The sequence below is a fragment of the Melanerpes formicivorus genome, unplaced genomic scaffold (assembly GCF_026170545.1).
Source record: "Melanerpes formicivorus ecotype bairdi unplaced genomic scaffold, bMelFor1.0.p_v2 SCAF_37, whole genome shotgun sequence".
NCBI lineage: Eukaryota > Metazoa > Chordata > Aves > Piciformes > Picidae > Melanerpes > Melanerpes formicivorus.
The window spans coordinates 895,986-911,235 of NW_027142389.1; the positions used below are offsets into that span (position 1 = coordinate 895,986).

Here is a 15,250-nt window from a genome sequence, read left to right on the forward strand (position 1 = left end):
CAGAAAACAGATTTTACTTTCTGGTTGATTTCAGCAGTACTGAGATAACTCAGGTAACTCAGACGCAGTCAGGTTTTATCATTGGGTTTACACTCGTTTCAGAATTCCTTTAACCTGACATTTGTTTTCCTCATCTCAGAAATAAAAGGTCAGTAAATATTTTAAATAAAACAACTGCTATAAGACCAGAAATGCTAAATTCCAATGTGTGAGAGAAATAGGAATATACTGCAGACTGTGTGAGCCAAGAGAAAGGGAAGGTAATTCCTTGAGATATCTCAGGAGTCAGCTAAATAACAAAAATAGAGAGGGATGCTTACCAAACTACTGGTAATATGACACCTACTACAATAACACATTTGTCATCCAGTAACATATTTAACTCTCAGAAGGAGTTTTCATGCTGTACAACAGCACAAACATCTCTGTAGCTCTCATTTCCTCAGACACTTAGAATTAAGGAAAGGAATAATAACATTGTAAATGTAAATCTGTTCTACCTCTCGTGGTTAGTTTTGAATAGGACAAAAAGTAACACTTTTCCCTGACGTGACAGGGTTCTCTCTACCTGGTAGCTGTGCACCCTCTGGCAGCCCTTGGGAAGGCAGCGGGCAGCGCAGAGTGCCCTCTCCTGGGTTAGGAAATCATCCCTCTAAACCAGCAGCGCAGCAGCCACGGCACCTTTGCTAAACAGGGACATGTGATTACTGTTCCCTTTTACACTGGAGCGTTAAAGTGTAGGTCTTCTCTGTTTCAGCAGACATCTTAGCTGTGAGTCAAGACCATCTGCACCGTGTCTTGCATTAGCTTGAAAAAAAAATGTGTTTCTGCAGATTGACTTACTCTTCAGAAAGCTAAATCTTCTTTTATTGATATTATGTTTTGCTATATTCACTGTAATAGGGTATTTTCCCATGACACTCAAGTCATTCCTCAGCTCATTAAAAACATATTCTTTACATATTACTTAACTGAGTTACAACTATATAGACCCTTAGATGGAACTGATTACATTTCCTCCATTCTCGGTACTCTTTTATCCTGGTGCTTCATCTGGTCTGTTCCCAGTGAGTTACAAAACCTAGATCTGACTGGCCCCTTCCCATTAGTTAGGTCTGCTCTGACTCCTTTTCAGCTTCTAATATTTATGGGAATGGTCAGTTACAGATATACAAGATGATCAAGTCCTGGGCTAATCTGATCTAGCCCCAGAGATCTAATTCCATGTACTTCCTATCTCTTTCATGAAGTTTTCATACACTATGATTATGTCCATTGGCCGAATCTCATCAGCCTATGATTATTTTTCATCTCCAGTTCAAATATTCTCTAATAAACAAATAGGACCAGATAATCTTATGGGTTAAATAATCTCTATATAGTATGCTTCCAAATGCAAATCTTAACACTTCACTGGATATCCTTCAGACATGCCTTGTTTCTGAAGTTTTCAAGTGAAATCAAAGTCAAAGCTGAGTTAGGAGAGCTTTTTGAGATTAGACTATTTTCCATGGAATCCTTTTCAAAAAGAAAATGATTGATGGGATATTTTATAAAACTGTGAATGAGTTGGACCAGAACGACTGTGGCAGATGACAACAAGAAACAGTTAAAAGGAAAGCAACCATTCCACAAAGGACATAAGCTGCCTACAGCCTTCATGGTTTCTCATCTGGTTTCCCTTCTCTGCCACTAAATGGTTCCCTTTGAAGCTGTTTTTCCCTAAGTAGCTCCTCCTGCATCACACAGCATCCTCTTCCTCATGTAGTAACCTCAGAATTGTTTACCAAATCCCCTCTTTCCCTTCAGGCTACCCTCACTGAGTAAACTTTTGTTTTCTTCTACCAGAAAAAGGTTCTGTTTGGTAGAATTTATTTCCTCTTTTCTAACATGATAAGGGTCCTGCCACCCTCATCCACATTCAAACACAATGTTTAATCCACCTGGGAAAACCTTACAGTCCTGTAGCTCATCCCTGTCCCATGAGGCAAGAAGTACCATTTCCCAGAAATTACCCTCCACATGTTCCTGATCATCTCAGAGAAGGGAATCTAGTGCAATCAAAAGGGCTGCTTAACCAAAGAAAATTGGGGTTTGGGCAGATTGTTTGGATGAGAAAGGCAATGGGCACACCAGCAGAACTCATATGAGCAGAACTCTAGATGAATATTGTGTGATCAGTCAACTTACTTTAAAAATTACCTGGAAAAATATATTTCAGAAGTCCTTAACTTCTACATCTTTGCATAAGTTCTTCTTCTGCCAATGTCAGAAGTACTTGCCTTACTAGGAGAAGAGCAGTTACCTACAAAGTTGATGATAAGCTGACTGTTGACATACATAATAGGAATATCAGGCATGTGTTCAATTGTACACATCCCTAACGAGTCAGAAAAGCAATAACAGAGAATTCTGATGGTGGTTAGTTATTAGTCCTTGCACTATTCAGCAAGACTAGGAATTTAGCAGTTCTTGGGAGATACCTCAATATCAGGTGATTGATTTGAGCTGTTATAGAAGAAGTAGAGGATGAGTGCTGATTATTAATTTAAATGGTGTATGTAGTTATTTGTCACTCGTGTTGAGGTCAGAATTGTGTTTGCGTCTTGAGGACAGTCATCATAATCTCTGGAGACATTCAAAACCCACCTGGATGTGTTCCTGTAATAATAACTGATTCTTCAGTGATTTGTCTTTTGGTTGTTTCATGTCTATTGCATATGTATATGCATATATTTGCTTTACAAAAGGCTGTAGAACACGTATTGCCCTCATTTATCAACATAGGATAGGGGGAGGAAAAGAAAGAAAGGGGGGAAAAAGAGCAGAGAGGATATTCAGTTCTAGTGAGTTGCTGCCGTGCCTGGCCACATCTTCTCTATGGTAAACTGGGAGGGCTAAAGGAATTGAAACCTCTCCCTGCTAACACTGAGCATATACTGACATCTAGGTCAAATCATGTCCAACTCTTCAAACACAGCTCCACTCACAAACTGTTCACTCTAGTTTTCAAAGCTCTTTATGTTCCCTTCTTCTCTACTCTTAGCAGAGCTCGACTCCAAAACCTTGTTGCTCTCATACTTCACCAACTTTAGGTGAGATTTTCAGATGTCAAGAGTCCAGGTCAGTTTAGATTCACGTGTGCTCCACCAAACAGTCCTTTACCTTCCACTTGTTTACAGGAACTGAAGTTACTATCAGAAATAAAACATCCCTGTGATGTCTGAACAAAGAGTTGCAACATCATTACAAGGTATTCCTAACTTTTTCCTCTCCTCACTGATGCAGATCTTTATACAGGTTTTGTATTGCAAATCACAGAAGTCTCAATGACACTTGAGCTGCCCATTTGCATGGAGGGAAGTTCCCCCTATTAACTAGCATGGGTAACTTTCCCCAAAGCAGTTAATTTCAAATAAAATTAAATAGTAGTTTTGCCCCAGTTGAGAGGGAGAGGGAGAGGGAGAGGGAGAGGGAGGGGGAGGGGAGGGGAGGGGAGGGGAGGGGAGGGGAGGGGAGGGGAGGGGAGGGGAGGGGAGGAGAGGAGAGGAGAGGAGAGGAGAGGAGAGGAGAGGAGAGGAGAGGAGAGGAGAGGAGAGGAGAGGAGAGGAGAGGAGAGGAGAGGAGAGGAGAGGAGAGGAGAGGAGAGGAGAGGAGAGGAGAGGAGAGGAGAGGAGAGGAGAGGAGAGGAGAGGAGAGGAGAGGAGAGGAGAGGAGAGGAGAGGAGAGGAGAGGAGAGGAGAGGAGAGGAGAGGAGAGGAGAGGAGAGGAGAGGAGAGGAGAGGAGAGGAGAGGAGAGGAGAGGAGAGGAGAGGAGAGGAGAGGAGAGGAGAGGAGAGGAGAGGAGAGGAGAGGAGAGGAGAGGAGAGGAGAGGAGAGGAGAGGAGAGGAGAGGAGAGGAGAGGAGAGGAGAGGAGAGGAGAGGAGAGGAGAGGAGAGGAGAGGAGAGGAGAGGAGAGGAGAGGAGAGGAGAGGAGAGGAGAGGAGAGGAGAGGAGAGGAGAGGAGAGGAGAGGAGAGGAGAGGAGAGGAGAGGAGAGGAGAGGAATTGTGGTAATCACAACCTTTGAACTACTCTCAAGCAGGGAGATTACTTCAAATGATGACACTAGTGACTTCAATTTGTGACTTAGGAGAACATTCTTAACACGTTAAACTATTTCTTATTGTTCATCCCTATATAGTCACAAAACCAAAGCAGGAGTAAAAAGGGATACAGACATTGAACAAAAAGCTGCATTTCATATTAAAATCACTTCTACCTAGAAAACAAGTGTGATTTAGTTTTCTGAGCAAGGAAAGCTGCTTTTATTGAATAGTCACCTGTTTGAGATTGAAAAGGATAATTATAAGAATCTCATCACAGAAAAAAAACCCAATTCATATATATTTGATCACCCCTTTGAATTAGCCATGTAAGCTAATTTCTAAACAAATGATGCAATAGGGAAAGATGGAGGGAAAAATAAAGGGAAATGAAAATGAAAAGAGAGAAAGGATGAAAGAAAGAAAATAAATAAATAGGAAACATTAAAAGAGTAAGAGTGGGAAAGGGTGATGGTGGGGGGGACAGAGGGACACACAGCATCTCTGACTTTATTTGTTAAAGAGATCTCTATAGTCCAGGTGAGTCAGTAAGAGAACAGGACTTGTTTATGATAAAGCTTTGCACCTATTACATGTTCAAATCATCACTGAAAGATTATTTAAATTACAGTATATTGCATGGCTAATAACAGATTACATCTACTTGTTACACCTCATCATAGAAGTCTGCCTAGGGAGAAATCACGAGGGAGGAAAGCCGTGCTTTTTTACCATTATGTTTCAGAGTGGTAAGAACATTAATATTACTTTTATACTCAGGACAAATGACTGTTCCAAAACTAATGTCCAAGCAAAACAATTTTTAAAATAACTCGAATTTTAAAGTCATTACCTCCAGAGTTAATTTTAAGTTTTAAAAGCAGCAGTATGGTTTCTGAAATAACCGAGATGTGCGAGTTAAAAATAACGTGGGGAGAATGTATCTGCCCACGTGAGTCCTGGACATTATGAAAGAACATTAATTTCAGTTCAGAAGAACTGGAGATAGTTGGTTTTTTTTCACTGACACTAAAAGACAGCAGGGTGTTATTCGGCACTTTGTTTACCCCGAGTTCTTCGGCTGTGTTTTGTTTTCTCTGAAAAATGCACATGGAATGAGATGCACATGCTAAAAACCAGTATTTAATGTGCAGTGGAAACATCCACCTACCTACCTTACTCTTTTTTTTCTTACCATGTTTTACTAGTTCCTTTACTGAATATCGTCTATTTGATTGCCTGATTGATCTAGAGGATGCTATACTGAACACTATTGCTATTATAAAACACGTACTATTAGTTAAATGATTATAATAAAAACAAAGGGAAATGGGAAGACAGCCTGCCCGATCTTAGGCTTCTTTTTGTGCAACAGAGTTTATATTCCCCCTGTGTTTTTCCACTTTCCTTATATGAAATGAACAGCTGTAATTGAAAAGCAAGAAGCTCCATGGTTTATAGAAATAGGTGTTGTTAAGAGCCTTAGCCATCTAATTTTCTTCCTATTGCAGGGCAGGCTTCCTATTGTCTGTCCTTTAGAGCTAATTTCTTTTCTGATCAAAAGGCCCACATCATTGAAAAGGTAGTAATGACTATTCATTTGGTTGAAACCTCCATTCTGCAGCCTGCAAAGCTTTATTTAGAAACTGCTATTTCTTTCTAAAAGGAAAACCTCATTTGTGTCCTCTATAATGTCAATTAATGTAGAATATATTTTAATTATTTATCCTGGAGAGAAACCTTTCAGGATCTCAATTTGCTCTGCCAGTGATACAGGCTGTAGTTCGAAACAATATGTGCCTTCAAAATTGTGTGTCTGGGAGTAGGAGTAAGGTGTGTTTTGATTTTAATTCGCTACTAATGAATAGTTTATTTGCAGCTAATTAGCAAGTTAGAGTTTTACAATTCATGTCTGATTTCTAATCTTACTCATAAAGAAGGAGCCCAGCCGTCATTACCAGCAAATCAGGTGGGTTACTGGATCTGTAGAGAAAACATTGTCGGAAAGATTCACGAAGTTTTAAATGGGCAAAACAGAGATGATTGTGTCAGGGTTTTTTTTTTTTTTTTTCTTAAGAAGGCGCCACGGAAAGAGCCATGAAAGCACAGCAACAAGTGACCGTGGGAGACAGGGGGTTTCCCGGCCCGGCGAGGCTCCGCGTACTGCGGCAGCGGCCGAGGGCGCGGGGAAAGGTCGCAGGCACTGCCCGGGGCAGCCGGGTCCCTGCGATAGAGGCGGGCGTGGGCAGGACTGCTCCATCCGAGCACCCCACTCATGTCACCGCGCCACGCGGCGGGCCCGGGCCAGCTGTGTCCCCGAGCCTCGGCGGGACGGCTGAGCACGCCGCTCTGCTCTGCCTGCAAGCGTTGTCCTCCCGGGGAGCAGGGGCGGCCCTGTTGCCTCGGGCACCGGGGCCATGGGGAAGACCGGGAACTAACCGGTGTGGCGTCCTCCGCTGCGCATGGGAGAACTGTTAATTGTGCCGGAGCCTAGACCTTAGAATGATACCATCAAATAGTCATTTAGGTTGAAAAAGACCCGTATGATCATCGAGTCCAACTGCAAACCTGACACTGCCAAATCTTCCACTAAGCTATATCCCCATGCTCTGCACAAATCTTGCAAATCCTCGTAGGGGTGGTGGCTCAACCAGTCCCCCGGACAGCCTGTTCCAGGGCTTGGTAACTCTTTCGGCGGTACCGAAAGAGTACATTTGGTATTGCAGCAACGGAGGGAAGTTGCAGAAAGTTCCTGTTATTGTCGTGTCTCTTGGGAAAGAGATTCCTGCCACGCTCGGCACGGACAGCCCTGCAGCAGCTGCCCACCAGCGCATGGGGCAGCGGTGGCCTCTTTAGTATCACTTTTTGTGGTCTTTTTTTTCCCCGAGGTGTTTTCGCTTGAAAACACGAGACGAGCCTGTCGTTTTCTCACAGGCTCTGCAGCGAGCCCTGGCGAGTTGTCCTGTGCTGGTGGTCCCCTCTACAACTCTGGTAATTGGTAACTTGGAGATGGAGAGAGTCCCTACTAACAATACCACATCCCCCCACCCCAGCCCCCTCATCTTTCCGCTCCCGCTGAAGCCAACCCCATGAGGCGATTGCCAGGAGGAGCTGTTTGTCAAAGGCTAATAAACAAATTCCTCCCGAACACCTGAACGAGGGCTAGAAACAACCCAATTAAGGAACGGGGCTACGGGTTGGGTTTTGTAGCGGTGGAAACAATCTGTGCTCGAAAAGGGTCTATTCAGCGGGCACTCTGAGAGGTCTGTTTGCAGCACGCTATTGTTGTCACAAGCCAAGTAAAAGTTCAGCTGGGGGAAAAAAAAAAGTGATTAAACTAAATATTCACCGCTATCGACTTGAATGCACTGGGAGGCTCAAGTCAAAGGAATTGATCTGTACTCAAACAACGCTGCCAGGGTTTTACCTACGCACTTAAGATTTTTGTTCTTAAATATTGCTGAATTTAATGATGTCATCAAAAGTATCCCTTGCTTTCCCATATCCATGAGAAGCAGGGACAACTGTAGTCTCCAGTGCAGCATCGATATCCGTGCGGTGAGGTACTGGAGAAGTCACAGAAAGGAGTTGGAGCTCGTTTGTCAGAACAAAATGGGGAATAAAAAAAATATCCCATAACAACCTTGGGCTGCAATAATTCATTTAACAGTCACGTTATCATGTTAGAAACTTCTCTGGGAAGACGTGGGTTCGAGCCTAAAACAGGGATGAAACAGAAAAGCACGTGAACATTTATCTTAAGCATCGCTAAAAGCCTGGGTATTTTCAGAGGATCATCCTAGTGAGGATCAGCAGGGTCCAAACGAAAGGGGCGTTCAGCTCCCTTGGCTGGGCAGGTTTTGAGAACAAGCTCTTGCTGAGCTCGGTCGGGAGTTAGGCAAGGGGCCAGGGGGGATGTTTTAATAATAGGATTAAACGGGGCCGGTTTGGTGCGTAGCTTTTTTCTTTAAAAGCCAGCGATCTTCCCTGACTCGGTTCCAAGATTCCCCCAAACTCTGCTGGAGCTACAATTAACATATATTAATGGCTGATGCATATTAAGCGCTGGTTGTGGAAGAAGCACTGTCCCTTTCAAATGTGCCTTTTTAACCATAGCGTTTCTCTTGAGTTCAGCTTGGGTTGTTCTGTAAACTTCTGATTTCGCCTCACACTCATTTGTCACCAAAAGAAAGAAAAAAAAAAAAGGGGGGGGGGGGGGGGGGAAGAAAAAGTTGGGCATTTCTGCTTTGACAACTGTATTTACACGGCTCCAAGCGGTCCCCGACTCCTACCAGACACACGGGTCTCGTCGGTCCAGGACAGCTTCACCCCTAGTCCCGGCCACCGCCTAGGAATGAATTTAAGAAAATGGGTGCGGGCTTGAGTCTCCCCTCCCTCTCTTCCCCACTTATTGCTCTGGCTGGCTCCTCCTGCCCCTTCCCTACTTTACAGCAGCTCAGCAGGCTCCATCCCCTTTCCCAAGACTGGCAGTACCAAGGAGCAGGTGGAAGCTTGAATTCGTTTGTAGCAGCCAAAGGGTGGTGGGATAAGATTTTTTTTAAAACATTTCGTAAGCAACTTTAGGGAGCAACAGCAGGTACAGTCGAGCTTGCCTCGCTCCCTTCTCTCCCCACGCCGCCGATCTGTGGGTTTCAGACACTGGGGGTGGGGGATGAAGGATCTGCTTTTCTCTCCTGTCCCGTGTGTATTATCGGGAGTGGTGGGGTACGTGCACTGGCCGTAGCTCCGAGCCTCCCTTCCCTGTCCCGAGCTTTACCTCACCCTCTCCCTCGCACTGCACCTGCGGGCCCTTCCGCAGCCACAGCTCCGGTCGCTGTCGGAGTTCCCGGTAGCAGGTGCGGTGGGGAGGAGCCACCCTAAATTTGCAGATGGTGAAAACCTGTGAGCTGCCGCAGCGCCTCAGCCTGCCCCGGCGAATCCGCTGCACAGCGTCCTCCTGCCGGACTGCTCCCGGGCAGAGGGTTCAGCCGGGAAAGGCGGCTTCAGGGTAAATCACTGCGGCAAGGGCGGGACTCTGCCAGAACCGAGGAGAGCTCGGGTTCTGGCTCTCTTTTCGGGTGCTGAAATCTTTTCAGAAATCCTATCGAGTTTCCTATGCACACCCGTCAGAAATGCCGGGGCAGAAGGGTTCGAGCAGCGTGGTCTTGCTCACCTTTTCTTCCGGAAATAGAAATCAGACTGATTTTAAAGTATTCCTCAGAAGATGTAGAGCATGAAAACTCTGAGGCAGTGGTACCACCACAAGAACCTAGGGAGAGTGGAAATACACGAATCTATACTTACTTTTTTATTCAGTCAGGTTCAGTTTATCTACGAGTATATCAGCGATGTTTCAAGAAAAATGCCTTGCTTTGAAATAATAGGGATCTTAAAATCACAAATAACGTGGCCTTTGAGGGAAAAAATACAGAACTGGGGGTCAGGCAGCACGATGACAAACTGAAAGACAAAGTAAGGCTGTAATATTTATTTTTAAATGTCGAGGGAAACACCGTTCACGGGGCTTTCAGCGTGTGCTCTGTGTACCGCCTAATTTTTCGCTGTTTGGAGGTGCGTTCAACTCCTCCTACACACGTTTATATAAAGTAATCTCAAAGAATTATCAGGACATACACCAGTCCGCTTTCCAGCCCAGTTTGATTTGAGGTGTCTGAAGATTTTCCGCTATGCTGCAGAAGTTAAGAGCGAACTACGGCCGAAATGTGCTTTTTAGTGGGATGCAGTTTGACACAACAGCTTCAGCTGTTCGCCTGTCCTTTCGGGCTGCAAAATTCTGACTTCACTCAAGAACGCACCAGCAGCAAAACGAACAGAACATATAAAACGCTAGTTAAATCACAGCTTGTAGCAAGTGATATTTAATTTCCCTTCAATTTCGTTCAACAGATGATTTTGCCAAAAAGAAAACCCTACAAAACGGGTGACATCTTAAACTGCTGAATCACAGGAGTGCTCAGATCCACTCTAATAAAATCCTACCGTAATACCAGCTCGTTTGCTCCCGCGACCGCGGGGATATGCGGTGCCGTCCTACGCCCTGATGAAGCCTTCCCGGCCCGGCGACCGCCTCCCTGACACAGCGGTCTTGGGACGGGCTGCACTGGCGTGGGCTGTGCCATCGTGTTCAGGCCTGGAGCCCTGCCCTGAAGGTATCTTTTGCCCCTGTACCGATTAACGTCATTGTCCCCATCGTCTTCTCCTAGAGCAGCACCGACGGCTGCCAAGCCGGGGGAGCTGAGACGACAGCGTCCTTTCTTGCCGGGCCTCCCGGTAAGGGACGCGATGTCCAGAAAAGTCTCTACTTCAAGTCCCTCGACCCGTCCCTGCGCTCCAGAGCAGTTTGCTCCGATCTGCAGCGACGGAACCGACGGTGCTGCCCACCTCCTCCTGCACCGCAGCTCTCCCAGCGCGGCTCCAAGACTCCAGGCTCAGTTTATCTCTAGTCCCCCAGAGTGCCCCGGCCGAGAGGACCGTCCAGTTTCCCCAGATGGAGCTGAAGCGGAGCGCAGGGAGAGGACGAGGAAGAGCAGGGACGGGGCAGCGCGCCAGTCTCCCCCCGCCCCGGCCCCGCGGTACAGAGCAAGGCAGGCTGGGTATCTCGATGCCTGCGGTGCACTCAAGGAGCTGCCAGTCCTGTCCATGCGCCTGGGCAAGGAGGGAAGGGAGGAGGAAGGAAGGGAGGAAAGATGGAAGGGGAAGGGAAGGGGAGGAGAGGGACGGAAAGGAGAGCCTATGATTGACAGCTCTGCTCCATTCAAACACTCTCCACCAAAGTTTTCTTTCACACGAAGGGAACTTCGTTGTTGCCATGAAACGGGGAGGAGGAGGGAGGGGAGGGGTGTGTGTGGCTGGGGTAGCAAGCACCATCGCCTCCTACCACTCTCTTTGGGCAGTTAATGAAAAAGTTCCAGTAGCAATAGAGTGCGCGCAGGTAGTGACGGCCGGGAGCACCCTACCGGCAGCTAGCCCAACCCGGCTTGCAACCGCACCACCAGCTGCCCCCGAAGTGCTGCCGCTCGGCAGCCCGCTCCCACCGAGACGGAGTGCCCAGCGGCCGTACCCAGCCCCGGCAGGCTCATGCGGATGCAGAGAGTTAAGAAGTAGAGGAGTTCGCACTGTCCCCTTCCATTTCATCCGCTCCGGGGTGCTGTCCGTGCACCACGGGCTCACTCTATCTTCAGGCAGTTTCTCCAGACTTGAAAGAGTGCTGCGCAATCACACAGGAGCTGAAACTCTCTCTGTGTCAGACAAACGCTCGGCTCCGGCTCGCAACGCAGCGCTCTGACCCGTTCTTCCTCCCCGCTCCCCCGGAGGGCAGCCCCGGCCCGCCTGACGCCTGAGCACGCTCCTCTTCCCGCAGCGCAACGGGCAGCTGCAGCTGCCCCACTGGCCTCTGCCCCATCCCCGCCTCTTAGGCCGCCAGCCCGGAGCTGGGGGCAGGTGCAAGGCCCGGGGACGCACTAGGGGGGTGGGTCCGGCACCAGCAAGCCCCAAACGCCAACTTTTCGGCTTCCCCCGCCCCCGTCGCTGGTCAGTTACCGGCGTCGGGGCTGTCGGGAACCACTCGCTGATTGGCTGCTGCCCGCTCATTTATAGCCCGTCAATCAAACCCCCCCGGGACTGTTTGCGCTTCGCTTGGCGCTGCCCGCGGGAAACGCTCCGCAGGCGCTGCCACTGCACCTACGCCTCCTCCATCACCTTCTCGGGGAACGGCGCCTCCGCCCGCCCGCCAGAAAAACTTCCTTCTCCCGCAGCAGCAACTGCTCAGGCAGGTTCTTTTTTATTTTTTTTTTCTTTTAATTGTTGTTAACTTATTCTCTGTAATCTGGTTGCCTCCCTGCCCGCTACCCTGGCGCACCTCTTACCGGCTCCAGCCATGTATAGCATGCTGGAGACTGAGATCAAGACGCCACAGCCTACGCCGGGCAGCGCCGGGGGCAATCCCGTTCCGGGAAGCAACGGCAAAAGCAGTGGCGGTGGTGGAGCTAGCAACGGAGCGGGAGCTGGATCGGACCAGGACCGAGTAAAGCGTCCCATGAACGCCTTCATGGTGTGGTCGCGCGGCCAGCGTCGGAAGATGGCCCAGGAGAACCCCAAGATGCACAACTCTGAGATCAGCAAGCGCCTCGGGGCCGACTGGAAGCTGCTGAGCGACGCCGAGAAGCGGCCCTTCATCGACGAGGCCAAGCGGCTGCGGGCAGTGCACATGAAGGAGTATCCGGATTACAAATATCGGCCCCGAAGGAAGACCAAGACTTTGTTGAAGAAAGACAAATACTCCCTGCCAGGCAATCTGCTGGCCCCAGGGGGGGGCAATGCGGTGAGCAGCCCCGTTGGGGTGGGGCAGAGGATTGACACTTACGCTCACATGAACGGCTGGACCAACGGGGCTTACTCACTGATGCAAGACCAGCTGGGCTACAGCCAGCACCCGGGCATGAACAGCCCCCAGCTGCAGCAGATGCACCGTTACGACATGACGGGCCTGCAGTACAGCCCCATGATGTCCACGGCCCAGACTTACATGAACGCCGCCTCCACCTACAGCATGTCCCCCGCCGCCTACGGTCAGCAGCCCTCCACGGCCATGAGCCTGGGCTCCATGGGCTCGGTGGTGAAATCGGAGCCCAGCTCGCCGCCTCCTGCCATCACTTCCCACTCGCAGAGGGCCTGCCTGGGAGACCTGCGAGATATGATCAGCATGTACCTGCCCCCGGGGGGGGATACCACAGACCCTTCCGCCCTGCAGGGCAGCAGGTTACACAGCGTCCACCAGCACTACCAGAGTGCCGGGACTGGCGTGAATGGTACCGTACCACTAACTCACATATAAACTTGGCTGCTCCGGACGGCTCTCCGTCTTAATCCCTAACCCCACCAGCGCTCCCTGACTTCATTGGGACCTACGGCAGTGTTGCTCTGCTTAGCAGACTTAATACTAACTTTGGAGACATTTGAAAAAGGAAATCCGTTAGTTGTGTCCCAATTTTTTGTAAAAAAAAAAAGTATTCCAGCAAGCTGTTATTTTAATAGAGCACAACTCCTGCCTCCTAGAAGCCGCTGTGAAGTTTTCAAACCACGGCTACTTCTTTCCTGGTTTCTGCTAGGTTGAGCACTGTTTTATTAGGTTAAAAGTTTTAAAAGTATCTTCCATCTTCCAGTTTGTTTTCCGGCGTTGAAAGAACAGATATATCTATATCTATATATATATAAAAAGACCAGTGGGCTTTTGTTTTTGAACTCGTTCACGTTATCGTTGTGGTTTAAGTGTTTTGTTCTTCCCACCTTACCGAGCCTCACTTGGTTTCTATTCACAATCTGTAGCTTTCAGGAGTTTGGAAAGTTTTGTTCCTTACAAAAGGGGGAGGTGGGAGAGAGCTGTGCGGGTCGCAAACGCATTTCTTTTATTTATAGTAAGTTGTGTCTTGATTTTTCTTAAGCTGTAAACTTATGTAAATTGTTTTGTGAATTTTACTGTGAACCAAGTTTTGACATATCAGATTAAGAAACGTTTTAGTTTTGTTTACCGAATTTCTTAAGTCATCGGAATACTCCTTACCCCTCCCTTCCCCTACTCCTTGTTTGCTTCCTTCTTCCAAACGAAGAGAGATCAATAAATTTTATATGGGGCACGTCGTCGGTCTCCGGGCGGTTTGTGCGGGGCCAGGCACGCTGGCAGTGGCTCGGCGGCGGCGGGGAGCGCGGAGCGGGCGCGCCGGGCTCCTTTCCGGGGATCCTAGCTGCGGCTGCTGTCAGACCCCTCAGTCCGGGACCTGCTATCGCCTCTCGGCTGGATTTCTGTAGCTGCCGAGCAGTGTTGTGTTTTTTCTGGGGTGGGGAGCGCTCCTTCTAGTTTATTTTCCTCTTAAAAGAAAAAAAGCGGGCCGCTGCTCAGGGGAGCGTCGCTACGCTGCTGGGGCTGCTGCGAGCTGCCGACCACTTGTTGCCTCCACCCGGCTGGTTTCCCTCGGCCGGCGGGAAAGGATGGGGGAGTGCACGTGTGAGACTCAGGGTTTTTTTGTTTGTTTGCTGTCTTTTTTGGTTTTTTGTTTTTTTTTTTTTTAATCTTTTTCTCTCTGGAGGGTGTGCCTAGAAATGCGAGCTCATCTGAAATATTTACAAAAGTAAACTCCGTTGGGGAACTCTTTAATTAGAGCTTATTAAAAATGCATGGTTACAGGAGTCCCCAGAGGAAATAAATAATTCGATCTGTTCAATGTGTTTGACCACCGTGTTTTAAGCCTGGACAACTTCTTTTGCCTTTATTCCAATCACACACACGCACACCCTTTTCTCTTTCTTATTTTTTTTTTTCTCTCTTCCTTTTTGGGGTCTCCGTTATTCCTGGCTGTATTTCTGCAGGTGCTGCGGAACAGCCTCGAGCTGTAGCCTTCGCAGAACCCAGGGGCCAAGCTGGTCGCGGGTAAGAGTCGTGCTCTCGGCCGATCCCCCAACCGGCCCGAGGGACTCGGTCTGCTCCATAGCTTCCCTTCCCGACGGTCGGCGTATTTCTCAGTGCGACCCCCCCCCACCCTCCAGCCTTAGCTCCTCGTTTACTTCCAGTAACCTTTGGCTGTTCGTATTAGTACAGAAAGAAAGGGAATGGGATAGTGCTTTTGTTGTTTGGTTTGGTGTTGGTAAAGGGGCCTGCTTTGCTCGTCCCTTATGACGAGCGGCTTCAGGGGCACTTCGCTCCCCGCCGTTGCCTGCTTGCAGCGGCCGAGCTCTGCCAGGGGCACCGGGAGCTGTGTTCTCCTTCCCGCTGTTTTTGTCTTTGCCCGGATCCTTTCCCTCTCCCCGCCGACTGGGCCTGCTACCTCCAGGGCCCGCAGCCCGGACGCCCTGGCAGTGGCTCCTGCCTTGTTCTCCGCCGGGATCCACGTCCAGACTCGGTCAGGCTCTTCCAAGAGGAAAAGTCTAGGTTCTGCGAACCACGCTGAGAGGCTTCTGCGGTGCGGGGTGCCTGATTTCTGGCTGCCTGGGAAAGGGGCAGTGTTGGGAGCAGCTGCGGCAGGTCCTCAACTCGGGAAGAGACCCCGGGCCACACAAGCTGCTCTCTGCACAGACAAGCCCCTGGGGCCATCCACCCTCTGTTGCGGGTGGCAAGGCCCTGGCAGCACATTCGCTCTTCTCTGCTTAAGAAC

General features: G+C 48.8%; 1 protein-coding gene across 1 annotated transcript; it reads left to right on the top strand.

The window, feature by feature from the left end:
• Positions 1-11,761: 11,761 nt before the first annotated feature.
• Positions 11,762-13,799, top strand: LOC137450659 (transcription factor SOX-3-like). The gene has a single exon (XM_068157469.1). It carries the CDS (start codon positions 11,983-11,985, stop codon positions 12,937-12,939), a length of 957 nt encoding a protein of 318 aa, XP_068013570.1. The 5' UTR covers positions 11,762-11,982; the 3' UTR covers positions 12,940-13,799.
• The last annotated feature ends 1,451 nt before the right edge of the window (positions 13,800-15,250 follow it).

What these genes read in the sequence shown, in the direction of transcription:
- LOC137450659 (XM_068157469.1), top strand. Translation starts at nt 11,983, where the DNA reads ATGTATAGCATGCTGGAGACTGAGATCAAGACGCCACAGCCTACGCCG.